The 17,685-nt window shown below is 40.0% G+C and overlaps 3 protein-coding genes across 5 annotated transcripts in view; 2 read left to right on the top strand and 1 right to left on the bottom strand.

Moving 5' to 3' along the window:
• Window positions 1–2,826, top strand: part of LOC132990062 (P2Y purinoceptor 1) — a 161,448-nt gene extending 158,622 nt beyond the window's left edge. Inside the window, exons 1-2 of one of the 2 annotated variants that reach the window (XM_061058097.1) lie at window positions 1,014–1,182; window positions 1,631–2,826. In XM_061058097.1, the coding sequence (XP_060914080.1) occupies window positions 1,734–2,699 (966 nt within the window). In that variant the 5' untranslated portion in view covers window positions 1,014–1,182; window positions 1,631–1,733 and the 3' untranslated portion in view covers window positions 2,700–2,826. Of the gene's footprint in view, window positions 1–1,013; window positions 1,183–1,630 lie in introns of those variants that run through there. The other variant, XM_061058098.1, reaches the window with a different exon arrangement.
• A 49-nt stretch (window positions 2,827–2,875) lies between these two features.
• On the bottom strand, window positions 2,876–14,303 carry ints11 (integrator complex subunit 11). The gene is made up of 17 exons (XM_061058086.1): window positions 14,100–14,303; window positions 13,751–13,848; window positions 12,492–12,565; window positions 12,176–12,404; window positions 11,968–12,066; window positions 11,859–11,893; window positions 11,643–11,781; window positions 11,370–11,434; window positions 10,379–10,568; window positions 10,210–10,293; window positions 10,034–10,123; window positions 8,572–8,734; window positions 8,331–8,441; window positions 7,689–7,750; window positions 7,379–7,521; window positions 6,891–7,020; window positions 2,876–3,187 (listed from the first exon to the last, which is right to left on the bottom strand). The coding sequence occupies exons 1-17, from the start codon at window positions 14,125–14,127 to the stop codon at window positions 3,122–3,124; spliced, it is 1,806 nt and encodes a 601-aa protein (XP_060914069.1). The 5' UTR covers window positions 14,128–14,303; the 3' UTR covers window positions 2,876–3,121.
• Window positions 14,304–15,277: 974 nt separating this feature from the next.
• Window positions 15,278–17,336, top strand: cptp (ceramide-1-phosphate transfer protein). 2 transcript variants are annotated; one of them, XM_061058104.1, is made up of 3 exons: window positions 15,278–15,385; window positions 15,500–15,653; window positions 15,794–17,336. In XM_061058104.1, exons 2-3 carry the CDS (start codon window positions 15,520–15,522, stop codon window positions 16,314–16,316), a joined length of 657 nt encoding a protein of 218 aa, XP_060914087.1. In that variant the 5' UTR covers window positions 15,278–15,385; window positions 15,500–15,519; the 3' UTR covers window positions 16,317–17,336. The 2 variants fall into 2 exon arrangements, with proteins under 2 accessions (XP_060914087.1, XP_060914085.1); XM_061058102.1 differs by having other exon boundaries at window positions 15,289–15,653.
• The last annotated feature ends 349 nt before the right edge of the window (window positions 17,337–17,685 follow it).

Genomic DNA, 17,685 nt, shown 5'->3' with positions numbered 1-17,685 from the left:
AAATTTGGGGCAATGTAAAAATAGAGCCCAGGAATGATATACACAATGCACAGAGAATTAAAGGATTTAAAGCAGGGTTATGTGGGTTTATTTACTGTTGTTAAGACATCAACATGACATTGATCTTATCTGCACAAGATGATAAATAGATTTGGATCCAATGTATTCAAAATGGATTAAGTAACTTGTTGGCTTTAAATAGCACGTATGACAATGTCTTAATTCATGAAGAATGTATTTAACAAACCAACAATTAATTGTAAAGATTAAAAAAACCCACCTTTGCTTTCATTAAACCCCCATTTTCTAGTTAGTTACGACCAAGTTATGTGATTGAACAATGGACATTCAATGAGTCCTGATATCAGGGAGGAGTGATTATATATCAGCACTGGGACTTTACCTTTGTGTACTTCTCTGATGCAGGGTACCAAGTAGCAGCTTGTAGACATTATAAAAGCAGCAACAGCATAATGGTGCACTGTTTGTGTTATTTTGCATTGGTTCAGTTTTAGTCACATTGCAGAACTATAGTCGTGTTGGTGCAGCAAAATAATTAAATATGAGTCAATGATTATTGATTTAATGTATATGCTGCTTGCAGAACTGTTGCATACAAGCAACGTCACGCTTCATGTTGTGCTTATTAAAAAAAACAATGCTATTATTCTCTGCAATAGTACTCAGCCTCAACAGCATAACCTCAAGTGTGATACCGCTAAATTTACCGCTGCATGCACATCACTTCAAAACTAAGTAATCCTATTCTGAAGAAAAACCTCAGACACTATGTTTGACCTGTAGGTCTGTGTCTGCCTGCTGTGAGAGAAGGTAAGTCTTGTGCTTGACACTGTTGTTGTATTTGGAAATAAACACAGTAAGTTACAATGAAACACAGACATACAATACACTATAAATAGGCCCATCTTATTATACTGAAGTGGGTTGGTGACAAAAGTAGACTTGAGTGTATGAGCAAGCATCACACATTGGTTTCCTGCTCTGAACACTACTCCTACAGAACACCGACACAGGAAATTAAGACGCCTGAGCAAAGGGCAGCATGGTATTTACTCACCGTCTTCTGAGAGGAGCAGCAGACACAGTTTTCATCTCCCGAGTCTTCAGCATGCAGTGTAGCTTTTTGCATTTGAAGAACGGACAAAGGACAACCAGATTTTGGTGAGCAAAATCTTTTCAGATATATACATATATATATATATTTTTTAGCTTTACATTTAGTTTGTGTTAATGTTTTACAATATGAAATCTTCGGCCACATGTTAAACTATATTTTTATATATTTTATATATTTTGTGTAATGTAAGTAAGCGGAACAAAAAGCCACCAATGTTGGAAATGTGTCCCTATGCTTCAAGGGTGAAGGGTCATTTCGTCTACTTTAGATATTAAATCAAGAGTAAACCTTGTTTTTTCTACTTCTTATTTATTTGAGAAAACTGAATAGCCTACAATATGTTTTAGGCATCTTCTGGTGCAAAGATCAAGAGTTAAAAGCAGAGTTTAAGAATGACAAAGTTGATTTCAGTCAAGCCGTAGATGTGTTTTTCAGTACAGTGTGAAAGTAGTGGAAAAGCTCTGATCGGAAACTTTGCTTGTGTTGATACAGTTTCAGTGAACAGCCTCCAGCGCAGCAGCACTTATGAGAAAATCATCCTACGCTGTGTCACGTCATCTTCCCTGAAAAAAAAACAACTACTAAATCTTCAAAGATGAACGGGACAGAAGAGTGCAGCCTCCCTTCAGCAGAGTACCAGTACTACTTTTTCCCAGTGGTCTACATCATTGCCTTAATGGTCGGTCTTCCAGGAAACCTGTCTGCCTTCTTCGTCTTCACTTTCAGGACGGCTCCCCGCACGGCCTTCAGTGTCTTCATCAGCAACCTGGCTCTTACAGACATCGTCATCCTCTGCACGCTGCCCTTCAAGATCCACTACCACCTCCACAGAAACAACTGGGTGTTCGGGGACGTTGCGTGCCGTGTCACCGGGATTTTTTTCTTTGCCAACATGTACTTGAGCATCTGTTTCATGACGTGCATCTGCGTAGATCGCTACATAGCCACCGTACATCCACACACGTACCTGCGGTTGAGGAGCCTCTGGTGCTCCCTGGTCGTGAGTGCGTTGTTGTGGTGTGTAGTCGGCGTGGCCATGCTGGTCTTCGTCCTCATGGGACCTCTGAAAACCAACAAAGATGTTTCTGGAAGCCACAGCTGCTTTGAGAATTTCGCCAAGCACGAGTGGAACACGCGCTTGGCGGCGTACAGCGTGCTGAGTCTCATCTTCGGCTCTCTGCTGCCCTCCATCATCATCCTGGTGTGTTACCCGCTGGCAGCCAGGCGGATCTCCATGATCAAGACCAGAACTGCCCAAAAAGCAGTGATGGTCATTTACACCATCCTCGCTATAACGCTGCTCTGCTTCCTGCCCAACCACGTGGTGTATCTGCTGCACCTTCTCCGACGCATGGACATCATCCAAAGTTGCTCCGCCGCAAACGTCATCTACAACGCCAGGCGGGTAACCATGGCGCTCGTTGTCCTCAACACATGCCTGGACCCTGTGCTTTACTACATCACCACCAGTCACTGCAAATGGAAGAACTTTAAGATCTCTTGTTCATGGGTAAGATTTCGGCGGCGCCGAGGGGTTTATACCATCGCAGTGAGCGAGTAGAGAACAGGGTACCCCTACTGTAAATATAGCTTTGTATATGCGTTGTTGCACAAATGAGACTTTTCTACAAAGATTTTTATCCAGATTGTTGTTGGACATCAAAATAAAGAGAAACACAAAAACCTGAGCATCTTGTTTTCTTTATGTTTTGCAGCCAGTAGAGGGAGCTCATGAAAGACGTTGCAGCGTTTTTTTTATTATAAAAAAAGAATCATTCAGTGTAGGCCGCCGGTATGGAAATGTGTTAAAGTCCACATACCGACAGTAAAAGGGAGCAAATTCAGTCTTAACACCTTTGAAGTTTACAGATACAAAGTGGTAGTTTTCTGCACTTGCTAGCCTCTAAAATGTCCAGGCTCAAAATAATCATTGTCTCTGAGTTGTTCCTTCAAATGATCACAGTCTGGGGCGAGGGTTATTTTTCAGCACAGTCCAGATGGAAGCCCTTTTTTCAGCAGGGTTGAAAGAAAACTCCCCAGGTCCTCGTCCTGGAAAGAGACAACAAAACATCAGATCAACAAAATCACAAACCCCCCCCCCAAAAAATGTCACTTTAACTGTTTGACTTCCACACTAAGAAATCCATTTGCAAAAAAATATTTGTTGGTAAAATTGTGTTCCTGCCTCTTCATTAAGCAACATTTCAGGTTATATTTTTCAGATTACCCAATCAGGAAGCAGATATGCAGGTCAACCAGCTGGTTGACTTGCCTGTTTAGGGTTACTTTGGGCATGAATGGATTTCTTTCATTTCTGCAACAAAATGTTTAGTTTTTTCATATATAAACATCACAGAGAGTAGAACTTAAATAACCTATCATTTATTTAACAAATTGAATGAGTAGCGATGGTTAGAAAAGGTGAACAAAATAAGAAATTAGTGACTTGAGCCAGGCCGTTTGCGTAGACTGGCAACTCAACCGAGCGGTTGACCCATGTTTTCTGAGGAATCGTAGATATACATTTTATTGTCAAATTTATTTCCTTCAACTAAAATATGATTGTTTGAGGGTCTACACATTTTTCACCCGGACGGTTTGCTCTTGTTCTGTGAGATTTCTGAGGAGCTGTGCAGGGCCGAGTCACTACCGGTATTTTCCACAGTTTTAAGACAATGATAATTATGTACAGCAGCGCCACCCATTGGACATAATCAGGGTTACATACACTATTCAATGAGGTGAATGAGGATAAACAGCCAAAGATAGGTTTTCAGCGTTTTAAATACAGCCATGTGGCGGCGGAAAAAAAAGGTAAACCGCGTGGTTACAATGCAAGTCAAAGGGTTAAAACCATTTGAATAAGCACAGAGCACTTCAAAGGTTTCACATACTCGAGTTATAGCGGTCTCAAAATACTGTTGAGATAGGAATTAAGAATAGAAGAAAGAGGGCGAAAATCTGAGCTGAATACTGCAAACACATTTTCACGATGTATGTCTATCAAATCTACGGGGTTATCATTTTTTAATGGTTAGTTAATTTTAAGTTAACTGACCAAAATCAGGAGTGTTTGTTTATCTGTTTATTTGTATGGATCCCCATTAGCTGTACCCGAGAGCAAAGCTATTCTTCCTGGAGTCCACATTAAAAAAAAACTCCTACAGCGACACACCTCCAACCCCTCTACAGTCGTGTTTGCAAAAAGGCGTTCTCAAATTGGAATGCACCATAAGTAAACACTGAGTGCAGGCGGTGGACAAAATCGCCTCGAGCTGCATTCTTGTGTTAGCAGGCTAATGGTAGCGCTCTTTAGTTTGCTTGTAGCTGCACACTGCATGTAAATTTACACCAAAAGAACATCGATCTACAAACGCTTACGTTCAAATACGCAGTGAGTACAGTAAGTTATTCTTCTTTTCTCTAGTCCCTAAATTAAAAAGCTTTTATACGCAAGGGGGATGAGCCAGCCGGCCGTCCTGTCCATGTAAACACGACGTAGATACGGCTCAGACAACATCAGACAGAGGGACTCACACTCATTGTGGACAGTCATGACTCAGAGATATGTACTGAGGATTTACTGGATTTCAGCTATATTTATGTGTAAAATGTTGCACATTCTTTCAATCAAAACCTACAGAATATGTTAGATCCCCCCTGTTTAAGTTGACCTACACACGTGGTATTGTGTGACAAAGAAGCAGAAGTACAAATGCTTTCACTTGTTTTGCACGGAACATTTAAAGCCACAGGAGCCGCTCTCCTTCCACTGCACTGTGTCTCAGTTTGACAGGTAGGTTTCCCTTCCTTCCACTTTCATCTTCATCGCACACTGCCCAAACCTGAATGTTATTCTCTCTACCCACAAATGTTTTCACTTCCTGTGGCTCATGACACCGCTCCTCAGCCTTAAGAGTGTTTGTAACCCCGCCAGCACCAACAGTGCGGTAAGGTTGGTTTAAGACACATAATGAACTTGCATGCTATGACAGGAAACAGTGCGAGCAGACTTTAAAGCATCCTAAATTCTTTTTTTTTGAGGTTTTTGATCTAACTCTTGAACAATATTTACTCATACATCGTCAATGTTTGTGCATTCGTTTGCTTTTGCTCCACCCTGGCTGCTTGTTTTTACATAGTTGTGCAGTTTAAATAAAATCTGGGTCATGTTTTGTTCTAATACATTTTTGAAGCCTTTTAGGCAAACATGTTATAGTAATAGTGGAGAGCAACATGAAATGAGACGGAAAGAGAGAAGGGGACTGACACACGTCAAAGTCTAACCAGCTTGGAATCAAAACTGGGAGTTTCTGCTCATTTATAACATTGAATTTGATGCATGCAGAGGTAGACAAATGCTTTCTCTGCAGACAACAGGTCTAACTTTCATCAACCTCACGATGATTTTTAAATAAAGATTTTTTCAATATATGCATCATATTTATGCTTACATAAAGTTGGTTATTAGTTTCTCACTTTTACTTGCTGTTTAAATAGATGAGCATGTGGACAGTGGTCTTGTAAGGAAGTCAGATGACAGGACTGGATGGTGCTTGTTTACTTTTTTGATCTCAATGATTTCTACCATTTGGATCACTTTTAATCAGATCATTATAAGGTGACATTTCCATGCTGCATTCAGAGACTGATAGAGTGCTTCATTGGTTTAAGACATATCTGTATGAGAGGAGATGTTATGTTTCCATCTGAGGGTATGTTTCCAAAACAGTCACCAGATAGTATTACATGGAGTGCCACAAGGATCTATTTATGGTCCCCTTTGTTTTATGTTTATCTGTATGTGCAACAAAACGTTTTTAATTCATCACAACATTTCTAATACCTCTGGATTGAAACTTTTTGTGGCATATGAGGAAGTGTGTGGGCTTACCTTCTTCCTCAGTCTGCTGATGCCCTGCACTTACATGATGTGCGTATAACTACCTCCTTTTTCTATCTTTAAGTGCAAGCCATCAGTAAACACAGATGTCATTTTCTTATCTATAGAGAAGATAGATAGTGAACTGTAGAATATAAACACCTTCATTTCCTCGTCCATGAATCCTCTCAGCCTTGTTACCATGTTGTAACATTGAAGTATTTACGTGTGTGTGTGCGCGCGTGAGATGTTCTGCTCTGCTCTGAGATAATCTGCTATGTTTGTTATAGTTTGAATTGTGACCTAAATGGCATCGTTTATGTTTAATATTGTACATGGTCCCTTCACAAATAAAAAAGTGAAATGAATAAATAATAATAGTGGACATCATGGGTTGATTTAAAAACAGTTAACCTCCTAATTAAGTGCTAAGGCACCAAGGTCCTTATGTTAGAGGACAAAAACTGAGGACTCATCTTAATTTCTTGGCAGCAAAAAAAAATGGAAAGTGGAAATTTAAATATTGGTGGTTTGAGGCCGCCTATCAAAACCCCATCTTTGGAAACTTTCAACCTCATTCATCACCTGTTTAACTGACTGTTCTTCTGCATTTCTGTAACTCTTACTCTGGTAGAGGGGTCATATGAGGATTTAATACATCTTTTGATTTATCTTCAATTTTGTAACGGCCACATCTCTGCTGCATTCAAATCTTATTTTGGTGTATGTTAATGTTTTGCGCTGCCTTTCTGCCTAAAGAGTTCTTTATCTGAAAATAAGTCTCACGTTCAAAGCATTACAAAGATCATTAAGATGCCTTTGTGAAGTGTGTAATTAATAAGTAAAGCTCAAAGAACAATAATAGTTTACCTGATAACTCCAGGAGAGCAGCAGGACCTTGGTGTTGGGGTCTTCAGCGGAGGAGGAGACTTTGATGACAATGGACTCCACCATGACTGTGCCATCAGGGAGGTGCTGGATTGTGTAACCTTTTAACACGCTGAAGCACAGATAAATAAAAACAATGTGTCATAACAGGTAAAATAATTTTCTCAAAGGTGAAGATAAATGAAAAGTGTTAACTAGTTTGACCTATGAGTTAGATAATCTCCCACATCACCAACGATCCGGTCTTAAAAACAGATAATGTCCTAAAATCCTAAAAGATTACGAACACAATACAGGAACATGTACATCATAATCAAATAAGAGATGAACAGAAAGAAGACCCTCGAAGAAAATAACATCTTATAAATGTGAAAAAGTAGACATTCAGACTGTGAAATTGTTTCAAAGAAACAGGTAAAAAAGTGAGATGAGACCCCGTCACCCTCATCTTCCTGCAGTGCTCCGCTCACCTCTTCAGGTGTGTGTAGACTCTGTGGAGTGTGTCTGTGTCGCTGTGCGGGTCCTGGAGCTGCACGCGGCAGGTGAAGCGTAACTGATGTTCGTTGAGGCCGAGCTCCTTCAGGGCCTGCTCCGATGACACCAGCTTCAGACTCTGTGCTCAGAGAAAAACAACAACAAAGAAAGTAATATCATCAGCATCTGTTGGTCCACGTTGACAGAGCAAATCTTACAAGACCAAAGGTCAAGAGTAGCAGAAAAAAAAAAAAAAATGACAGACTCCCTGATCTGGTGCGTGCAGTATAGCGAGAACAAACTTACATTTTCTTTCATGATCAGAGTTCCATGCATGGTGCGAGGTTTCTTGGGGTCAGGAAGAGGCCCTTCAACACAAGAACAGAACAGTTTATTAAAGATAAAGAAGCAAACCCTGGGTAATAATGTATTTACTCCAATTTTCAAACAATCCTATTGAGACTTCACATGGTGCTACGATCCAAGGAAAGGGTCCAGGTGTCTATTATGACCCAAGCCTGTTACATGGGGAGGTAACAATTTAACTAACTTCAATCTACTGCTGTGACATTTACATTTTAAACGTGTTGGCAGATAGGTGGTCAATGATAACGATTTTATCTAGATACAGCAATTTGGCGAGACTACATATAGAAATATTTGACTTACTAAAGGATATGAAATGCCTCTGAAAAGGTAAAGTGCAGGATGTATTCATTCTTTAACGTCTTTTCACCGCTGTCTTCGATGATCCTGCTGTCTTCGATGATCCTGCTGTCTTCTTCTTTTATCCACTTCTTCTTCGGCCAATTTACAAATATATTTGGCACCAGTGATTCAATAATCGTATCACACGAGTCAGGGCGACGATGAATATTTTTCCCCCACCCCTGATCTGAACCATTGGTACCTTAAAACAAAAGTTCCTGAACAATCAATGAATCGTACCTCCCAGAGCCATCTCCCTCTTGAGCAGGTTGAGTGAGATGTCCACAGGTACGCTGGGGTTTGTAGTCACAGTCGCCGTCTCCCCATTGGCTGGCATGTAACAGTCTATGCCTGTCATTTAAAAAAAAAAAAAAAAAACAGGAACATTTATAAGCGTTCTACTGCTCGTGTGAGCTTTTTATACCTTTAAACAGGACAAACATGATTTATGTGACAGGTCTATGGACGGAGATTCACTCACTGAACTCCTGCTCTATCTTGCCCTTCAGGAACACCATCTTGGCTCCCTCCCCGTGCACCAGCAGCATGTTTCGAGGCTCGGCCATACGGATGAGCTGCATGATGCCCTTAGCGTCTGCATGGGCGCTGAAGGACATGTACTCCACCTGAAGCTTCACATCCAGCTGCAGGAATCACAGGAAGTAAGAGAGCGTTCAATAAGAAGATGAATACCACTTTCATTTATTTTTGAATGAATATGAAGTTAGAGCCAGAAGATTACACAACACCAGATTTTTTGATTCCAATACTCGTTTTGATATTAGGGCAACAAAAATACAAGTGCCAAGCACCTAACACAGAGTCCTAACAGCACACAAGGGTTGGATTTCCTGCGACATCGTGCACGATTGCACACTCACTGTCCACACTGCATCTGTTAAATATTTAATTCTCGACTCTGTGAATTTCAGTTTCCCTCTTGCAAACAGTTTGACATCTAGTGCTTTTCATTTTAAGGTCGACTAACGTAAGTGTGGCGCTTTGTATTGACGAGCGGATGTAAATATTATTAATGAAACATATCAGCACACAAGCGAACAAGCTGTGTTGAGTGAGAAAAGCGAGTGTCAGTGCCTTGTAGAGAACCCCTCCTTCCTCCTTCGTTTACACGAGCGACAGAGAGGAAAATAGGAACAGGGCGTTGTGTTGCGTCGTGCTGCTTTGCACTGCATCGCTAGCGGGCGGTTAACTGTAGTGTTGGATCTTTACTTGTTTTGAATTACTAAAAAAATTGCAGGCAAACTCCTGCACCCCATCTTAATTGCACAAATGCATTGGCAACGTTTTGGCAATGAAATGTTGCAAACCTATTTGTGCAATTCAGAAGTTGCTCTCTTTCTTTCGACTGCAGCAGCTTTTGGTTTCAAATACAACTGAAGATCTGGAGTGTTTTTTTTTGAAAGCTTGGTACTTACTATACTATTGACCATTTTAATAACAGAGATTGTATCATTTTTGAAACACAGACGGTATTGAGAAGAATCAAAGTTCAAAATGTTGACGACTTTAGACAACACTAATGTTCATGAAAAAGTACTGAAGACTTTTCCTTAAATCTGACATCTGTCTATTTTAATGTGTAGACCTGACTACTGTGCAGCCAATCAACAATTCACTCAAAAAGCACTTCGACTCACATTTTGCCCTCAACCAGTTTAGTGTCTCTTAGTAAGAAATATTTAAATTTTCCATAAATGTTGACTCATTTTTCAGCCCAACTTCCATCCATGAAAATCTTCCAGCACAATATTTAAAGTAACAAAGATGTGATTTTTTTTATTGTGATCTGCCGAGGGACTGCAGATGTAAACTAGCTCTAAGCTAACTCTGGTACAATGCATCAAATGGCAACATTTATGTTTAATATTGTACATGCTCCCTTTAGAAATAAAAAAAGTGAAATAAATAAAGATGAATCTTACTGTTGCTCTTCCTTCCATCTCAAGTTTTCTCTGCCCATTCAGGATCTTGTGACCGATTGTTCCTTGTACACAATATCCAGGCATGATGACCTGAAGGCAGAAAAGTGAAATATGTTAGATTTTAAGAACTGTTATCAGAATAAATAAATAAATATTGGTGTCATTTTGAGACTCACCATGTTCTTCTCATTGCCGGCCCATTTCTTAAAGATCTGCAAAGACTGACCGGCGTGCAGCATCCCTGGTGTGGCGAACACCACCTGAAAGTTCACATGTCGTTGTTAGGTAATCCATATCGTTTTTTTTAAATGTCTTAAACACACAAAGGAGGGAAACTGCACTCACCATGGGTCCGGGGTTATCAGCGTAGGAGCGGTCAAAGGGCTTGATGTGTTTAAACTCAAACATGTTTCTCTGTACGAAGGTTTTGCGGATCTTCTGGTTGGTCCACGTGATGAAGAGCTTGTAGTAATGGTTTGCCTTCTCCGTCAGCCCGGTGGAGAAGTAGATGGGGGCTTTCAGGTTCATCCTCTCCCTGGTGGGTGAGAGGAGAAAATGAATAACATCAAAAAGTTCACACGCCCCAATTATTACATCATGTCTAATCAAGGAGGTTTTTTTTAAAATCCAGACAAACTGCGACTATGATCGGTGTAAACCATTTTCAATCTGCTCACATCCTTTATCATTAACGTTATTAACTTTAATGGCCTTTGTCTGATATCACTCAGACAGAGAATAGTTATTATCTGCCCACAGCTCAGTCCTGCTTTATAATTATGAGCTTAAACAGAAGCTTTGTCTCATTCACAAACTTATCCTGATCATTTTCAAATATAAAATGCATTTTAAAGGCTTTATATCCGATTTTTTGATCCAGCAGATGTCGCCCCTTGAGCACCAGCATGAAACCAAAACAACTCGCGCTGCATTGTTGTGTTAGCATGCTAATGCTAGCGATCTTTATTATGCTCGTATCTTCACACTGCATGTAAATTTACCTGAAATGAGCGTGATCTAGAAACACAGTTAAGCAGTGAGTACAGTATGTTATTCTTCTTTTCTCTAGTCCCTCAATTAAACAACTTTTATACGTGAGGGGAGGAGTCAGCCGGCCGTCCGGGCGATGTAAACAAACTGAAGATAGGACTCTGAAAACTCAGAAAACATCACAGACAGTGGGACTCGGGTGTTACACCCATTGTAGACAGTCATGACTCACAGAGTTATTTTCAGAGGATATACTTGATTTCTGCTACATTTAAGTGTGAAAAATCACAAATAAAGCCTTTAATAAAAACAAAAGGTTCAAATAATACTGAAAGAACAGCTCTACCAAAAGGTCTCCAGCAGAATGCAGAGTTCTTGAGCTCTTCCGAGGGCAAAAACTGGAATGAGAACCTGAAAAGGTAGACACACAAAACAACAGAAGATGTTTAAAAACTTCACTGAATTCTTTAATTCCAGACACGTGTGAAGTTATCTTTTCAAACATGCAGCACACAGCAGGAGATTTTCAGTGTCAGAGGCGTTCTCACCTACTGATAATACCAATCAGCGGCGTCGGCCCCTTTTTATATACAGTGTACCATCACAACACTGAAATTACCTTTCCTCCTCTTTCTATGCTCTCGTGAACTTTCTTCAAAAAGTCCCGCTCTCTGCACCTCTTCGAGTCACGGATGGTGGTGGCATACGTCGACTCTGAGATGAGGATGTCCGGACGGCACTTATCGATCCACGCAGCTCTGCATACACGCAAACACAAATATGAAGAGACAGAACAGCCGAGCGAGAAACTCAGGGAGATAAAAGTGCCACTTACCCTAGATGCCTGTCAGGTGTCATGTTGTAGTCCCCCTGAAAAATCAAAAGACGTTATTCCGAGCTGCTAAGTCCAATAACTCTGATACAGTGCAGGCTTGTGTACTCACAGTGTAGACCACAGACTCTGATCCCACTTTGATGTGCACCATGGCAGCGCCCAGGACGTGGCCTGCATAGTACGCCTTGATCTCCAGCTCGTCATCCACCTGCCGGCAGCACAACAGAAACATGCTTGATTTACCATCAAAAGGGACGGGCAGCTGGCGGACAGATGACTAAGGGACGGAGGCGGCAAAAGTGACACGGGCATCGCACCTGGACGGTTTGGTGGAGGTTCAAAGGCACCACTTTCTTCATGCAGTCCTTGATCATCTGGGATGTGAAGAAGTTGGTTTCTCCCTTTTTGTCCACCGTGATTTTCCGGAAGTCTTCCAGCAAAATGGGACATATGGCTTTGGTGGGGTGGGTCATGTAGATGGGTCCGTCGTAGCCGACCATCTCGCTCATGAAGGGCAACGCGCCACAGTGGTCCAAGTGGAAGTGGCTGAGGGAAGAGAAACAGGTGTAACAATGCAAAAAAAGAATAGAAATAGTAATACAACTATTCATTGTAAACATATGGACGACAAACCTGATGATCACACAGTCCAAGAACTCTGTCAGACGCCCATTCTGGGTTATATAAGAAAAGTCGGGGAAACGCCTCTGCAAAGACAAAATCAGCATGTCGGTTTAAGACTCTTATTTATCTTAAGCCATAAAGCTCTTACAAACACTTTTATATGCCATTTGGAAAGATTAAAACAAAGCAAAACCAAGTTTGAAAAATGTGACCTTACAAGCATGCAGCTTTTTGTTCAATCAGTTTAATTTGTCAAGTACGTGGACATTTGACTCCGGTGTTATGCAGAGAAAAGCAGGCCTGCCGAGAATTGCACGCACCTCGCAGGACAATGCAAAATATGGGAGAATATGCAGAATCGCCCATTCACCCTTTAAATACAATGCTTCTGTATTTGTTTTGGCAAAAACTCTTTTAAGTTCCTCTACAGACACTTAAGAGTCAAACACTGTTTCTGGGGACACCCCCCCCCCCCCCCACTGTTCTTTAAGGTGGTTAGTTAGGTATATAACGTAGCGACAGCCACGCACACACTAATAAACCTATCCAAAAACTACTAACACAAAATAATACAACAGCCTAAAACCTATCAAGAAAATGTACTCATTCATTTAATTTACATTTCACTTAATGATACTGTCTTATATTTACAAAAACAGGTAAAAAGATATTCTTATGCACTTTTAAATGATTTTTAATTTTTTATTGAAGGCATCTCGTGACCCCCCCCCCCCCGCCCCCTTGGTGGCTGGTGACCCACCTGGGGGTCCCGACCCTCACTTTTGGGAAACACTGCTATAGAACAATAAGGACAATTCACTTTATTAAGCATAAACTTCAGATGCTGTGTTATCAAAGATCAGCCCCAAGAAATAAGAGTTTAAACACTGTTTCCAAGAGGTGCACGCAATTCTCGACGCAACTCCGGCTTTGCATTACTCTCAGTGTTCAGACATACTTACACTTTCAATACACAACCACAAAATATAAAACACAACAACAACACTTGTAGAAAGGAGATAATAAGACTTATGTGTTATGTAGAGTGCAAAGTTACTGAGATGAATATTGGTATTATGAATCAGGAAACAAGAGGTAGATGGTTTCAGTATGAACAGTATTTATAGAGGATGAATTACACATGAAAAAGAGGATGCATTTAAACACGACAATAAATAATACCATGCACAGTGTTGTGTTTTGTACTTCACATGAATAACTGTTTGGTAATTGTATGTTTCTTACACCCTGTCTGTCAGTTTACTTACGTCATCATTGTACCCCATGTGCATCCCACAGTCGAGCATTATGTTTTTGCCTCCGATAGAGACGAGGATGCAGCTGCGGCCGACATCCTGTCCAGCACCTTGGAGAGAGAACAGCTGATTACAAACAAGTCCGTGAACGCACCACGAAGTTAGTTTCTCCAGCTAACTGCAACTTCAAACCAAAAGAGTTTAAAGTTACAAGCTTTAGCCGACCATAAAGGCAATAAGCGCAGTTACCATTACCAATAGATAAACACTTAGCGAACTAAACTATCTGAAGTGTGTAGTTATTCATTGTTGACGGAACTAGCTACATCAGATGCTAGTTAGCTGCTGTGACGTTACTCACCAAGTGGTGTTACTTTTATTTCAGGCATTTGTTTCTCATCGGGAAACTCTTAATTCAAATAAGCTGACTAACAGGTAGATGTACCAGCTGGTCTGACTGGTTTAGACGAATCTCTTCTGGTTTACATGAAGATGCTCATTGTCTTAACTTGTAAACATGTGGGAGTACCGTCGCTTTTTCTTACTGCTGTCAAGTTTCCCTAAGTAAAACGGGAATACTTCCGGTGAGGTTTTCAAAGTAAAATAATCTATATTCATCATGGTACACTTTGGATTTGGGGTGTTAAGATACCGTGGAAAGATAATACCCTCACACAATGAAATAATGGGTTTGACACTCTACTTGCAGGATTTCTCATTAAGGAAAATAAAATAAATAAGAGAATATTATAAACAAAACGTATGAAGGTTCCTAGATGTGAATTTGTTTACAGTACAAACTCTGGAAAGGAAGCCATATAAATTAAGAAACAGCATGAAATAGAGGGTACATAGACCCAAAGCCTCATTAAACACACAATATGTGTAATACAAAACACCAACACATTGACATGGGGACTTTACTTTGACTCATACTGAGATAATGGGGACCTGACTTCAATACTTTTAAAAAAAATTATCTTATTGGTGAAATTTCATGAAGTTCTACGACAAGTCATAAAAGCATTTTTAAAATACCTTAAAAATAGAAATAGTAATAATAATAATAATAATTATTATTATTATTATTATAGTATAAACAATTTAGCAATAGCAGGACAGAATGAACAAAAGAGATAATATTGAGAAATTAGATTTAAGTATTGAAAATTAGGTAGAGCTCATTATAATGGTGAAGTAATGCAGAAGGGGTAAAGTAATAAAACAAAGTACATATATAAGCATGTATCGAACCTGCACACACCCACAAACATGTACACACACATTGACTTGGATTCTTCTTTGGTACTTGAACTGGGACCCAGACTGGTGACTCGACTACAACATTGGATACCACAATTCACAGCCTTGAATTATATTTATTATAAAACAATTTTTAACTGTTAATTTTCACATTAATTTTCCACATATTATAATTTGGAATAGCCTTACCTTTTAGATTTCCGTAACTAAGCACAGTGGCAAAGTTGAAATGCTTTTATTTTGAAGGCAACGTCTCAAATTTCCTGTCTTCTGCGGCTCGAGTTTGCGCAGTTAGAGGCGGGGATTAGAGCAGGAATGACCAGTCTACCCATGCATGCGTAAATAAATACTGACTTCCCTTTTCTCTGGTAACTGTTCTTTAAGGTAATGTGGTCGGGTTTTTGTCTCTTTACATCAGTATTCACGTTTCTTTACACTTCTAGTCTGAAAGCAGCTGTTTGCTACCTGTAGTCATTTATCTGTTGCCTACATTGACAGCACTTCCGCATTGAGAAACCATGGCGGACTCGGTGGTTGCAGAAGATCAGAAATTCTCCTTAAAGGAGGTGCTGGACACTTTCAAGTTGTGTTTGACGGAAAATAAAGAAGTTTATCTTGAACATTACGTGGCTGGGTGGCGTGGTCTTGTAAAGTAAGTCATTTGGATTTTAATATTTTTGGATTGTGTTGCACATGCAGGTGGATCATGAAGCATCTGCTGTGTGGATGTCGATTAAAGGCACATATACAAAAATCAACAAAATAACTCATTTGTTTTTCATCTTTTATTAGGTTTCTGAACAGCTTGGGGAGTGTTTTTGGCTTCATTTCCAAGGATGCTGTCAACAAGATCAAGATCCTGGTGGGCTACCTAGAGGGAGACAACGGGTCTCAGTATGTCACCATCCAGTCTATGATGAAGTATGAGCTGGATAGTGGACTTGTGGACCTCACCAAGAGAGGCAACCACCCCGAGTCGGGCTGCCGCACTCTCCTGAGGCTCCACCGTGCACTGCGGTGGCTCGAGCTCTTCCTGGAGCGCCTCCGCACCAGCAGCGAGGACAGCAAGACGTCCGTCATGTGTGCGGACGCTTACAACGAGTCCCTCGCCCAGCACCACCCTTGGGTGATCCGCAAGGCCGCGGGCATGGCGTTCTGCATGCTCCCCGGGCGTCTTGCTTTCCTGGAAGTGATGAACGTAGGCACACCTGAGCAGGTCGTAGCCATGCTGGGGGAAGCCCTGCCTCTAATCTCTGAGGTGTACCAGATCACAGAGGAACTTTACGCTCAAAACAACATGCTTGACTTACCGTAGCAGCAACGGCGTGCTGTTATTTTAACATCTACACGAGTCAATATTTACTACTTGTTTATGCCGAATGGCTGTCGAGCTGGCTGCTAATCCTGTTTGGTGGTTTCAGTGTTACACATTCTGTGAACAGTGTTAATAATATTTTCAATGACACTAACCTGTTACTACTGTTACACGTGTTTAGTAAAAAAAACTAGTTGTATTTAAAAATGCTGCATGTTTATATTTACTCTTCATAGTGCACTTCTAAATTATCTTTTTTAATTTAAAAACGTGAAGGGAACTGCAATGCCCATGATCCTTTGCTCACACAAACACTAGCTACTTTTGATTATTTATCAAAAAAAGAGAGAGACCACTTTAACTAACAATATTTAGAATTAGAGCTGCAATGATTAGTTGATTAGTAATAAACTGATCAGAAGAAAATAAATCTTGATTTTTTTTTGAGAATCAATTAATCTTTGTCATGATTTTTTTTAAGCAAAATAACAAAAACCAAAGTTTTTTTTGGCAATAAAACCTTTAACAAATGCTGCTCTTGATTGTACTCTACAGTAAATTGTATTTTTTATTATTTTTGATGGGCCTGATAATGATTAAAATTATATTATATTGAATAACACCAGATAATGTATTTATTTATATTGTCTTTTAGTTTAAAATCAGACAAAAACAATCAACTAACAGTAGTAGCGATTTGCAAAAAAAACTTCTGCAGCCACAAAAGTAATTAAAAGGAGGTGCCAAAATCACTACGGAAATATCAGATTAAGAACTGGAAAAATGTGGATATATTCAATGTATTATTCTTAAGGAATACAATCTTTTTTTGGTAACTACTGAAACTAACTCTTTTAGTGGTGGACTCAGACTTTTTAACTGGTTATGGTCTCAAGTCGACTTTTAATTGAATGTATAAACGACAAAATATGCTGTTTTACAAGAATGTACTGTACTTTATACAACATATATATGACCATTTGTTCAAACAGGATGAATAAACAATGATGTTTAATTCCACGACATTGGTGGCTGTGTGATTATTGAGCATTTCAAGTTACATTTAATGAAACGGTTCCAACCTTAATTAGTTACAAATTATTTTATACATGTAGGAAAAGTGATGAAACATTGAGGCAACAAAACAATGTTGTTTTTGTTGTTTAGGGAGCTCTTAACCAAGGCCTGAACATCTTACCTCGACCATAGGGATTATACACTGCCTGGCCCAAAAAAAAAAGATCACACACTCTAATATTTCGTTGGACCGCCTTCAGCTTTGATTACGCCACGCATTCGCTGTGGAATTGTTTCGATAAGCTTCTGCAGTGTCACAGGATTTATTTCCGTCCAGTGTTGCATTACTTTT

The sequence above is a fragment of the Labrus mixtus genome, chromosome 15, assembly GCF_963584025.1.
Source record: "Labrus mixtus chromosome 15, fLabMix1.1, whole genome shotgun sequence".
NCBI classification, from domain to species: domain Eukaryota; kingdom Metazoa; phylum Chordata; class Actinopteri; order Labriformes; family Labridae; genus Labrus; species Labrus mixtus.
The sequence above is the reverse complement of the archived record's forward strand: the minus strand, read 5'-3'. Positions and strand labels throughout refer to the sequence as shown.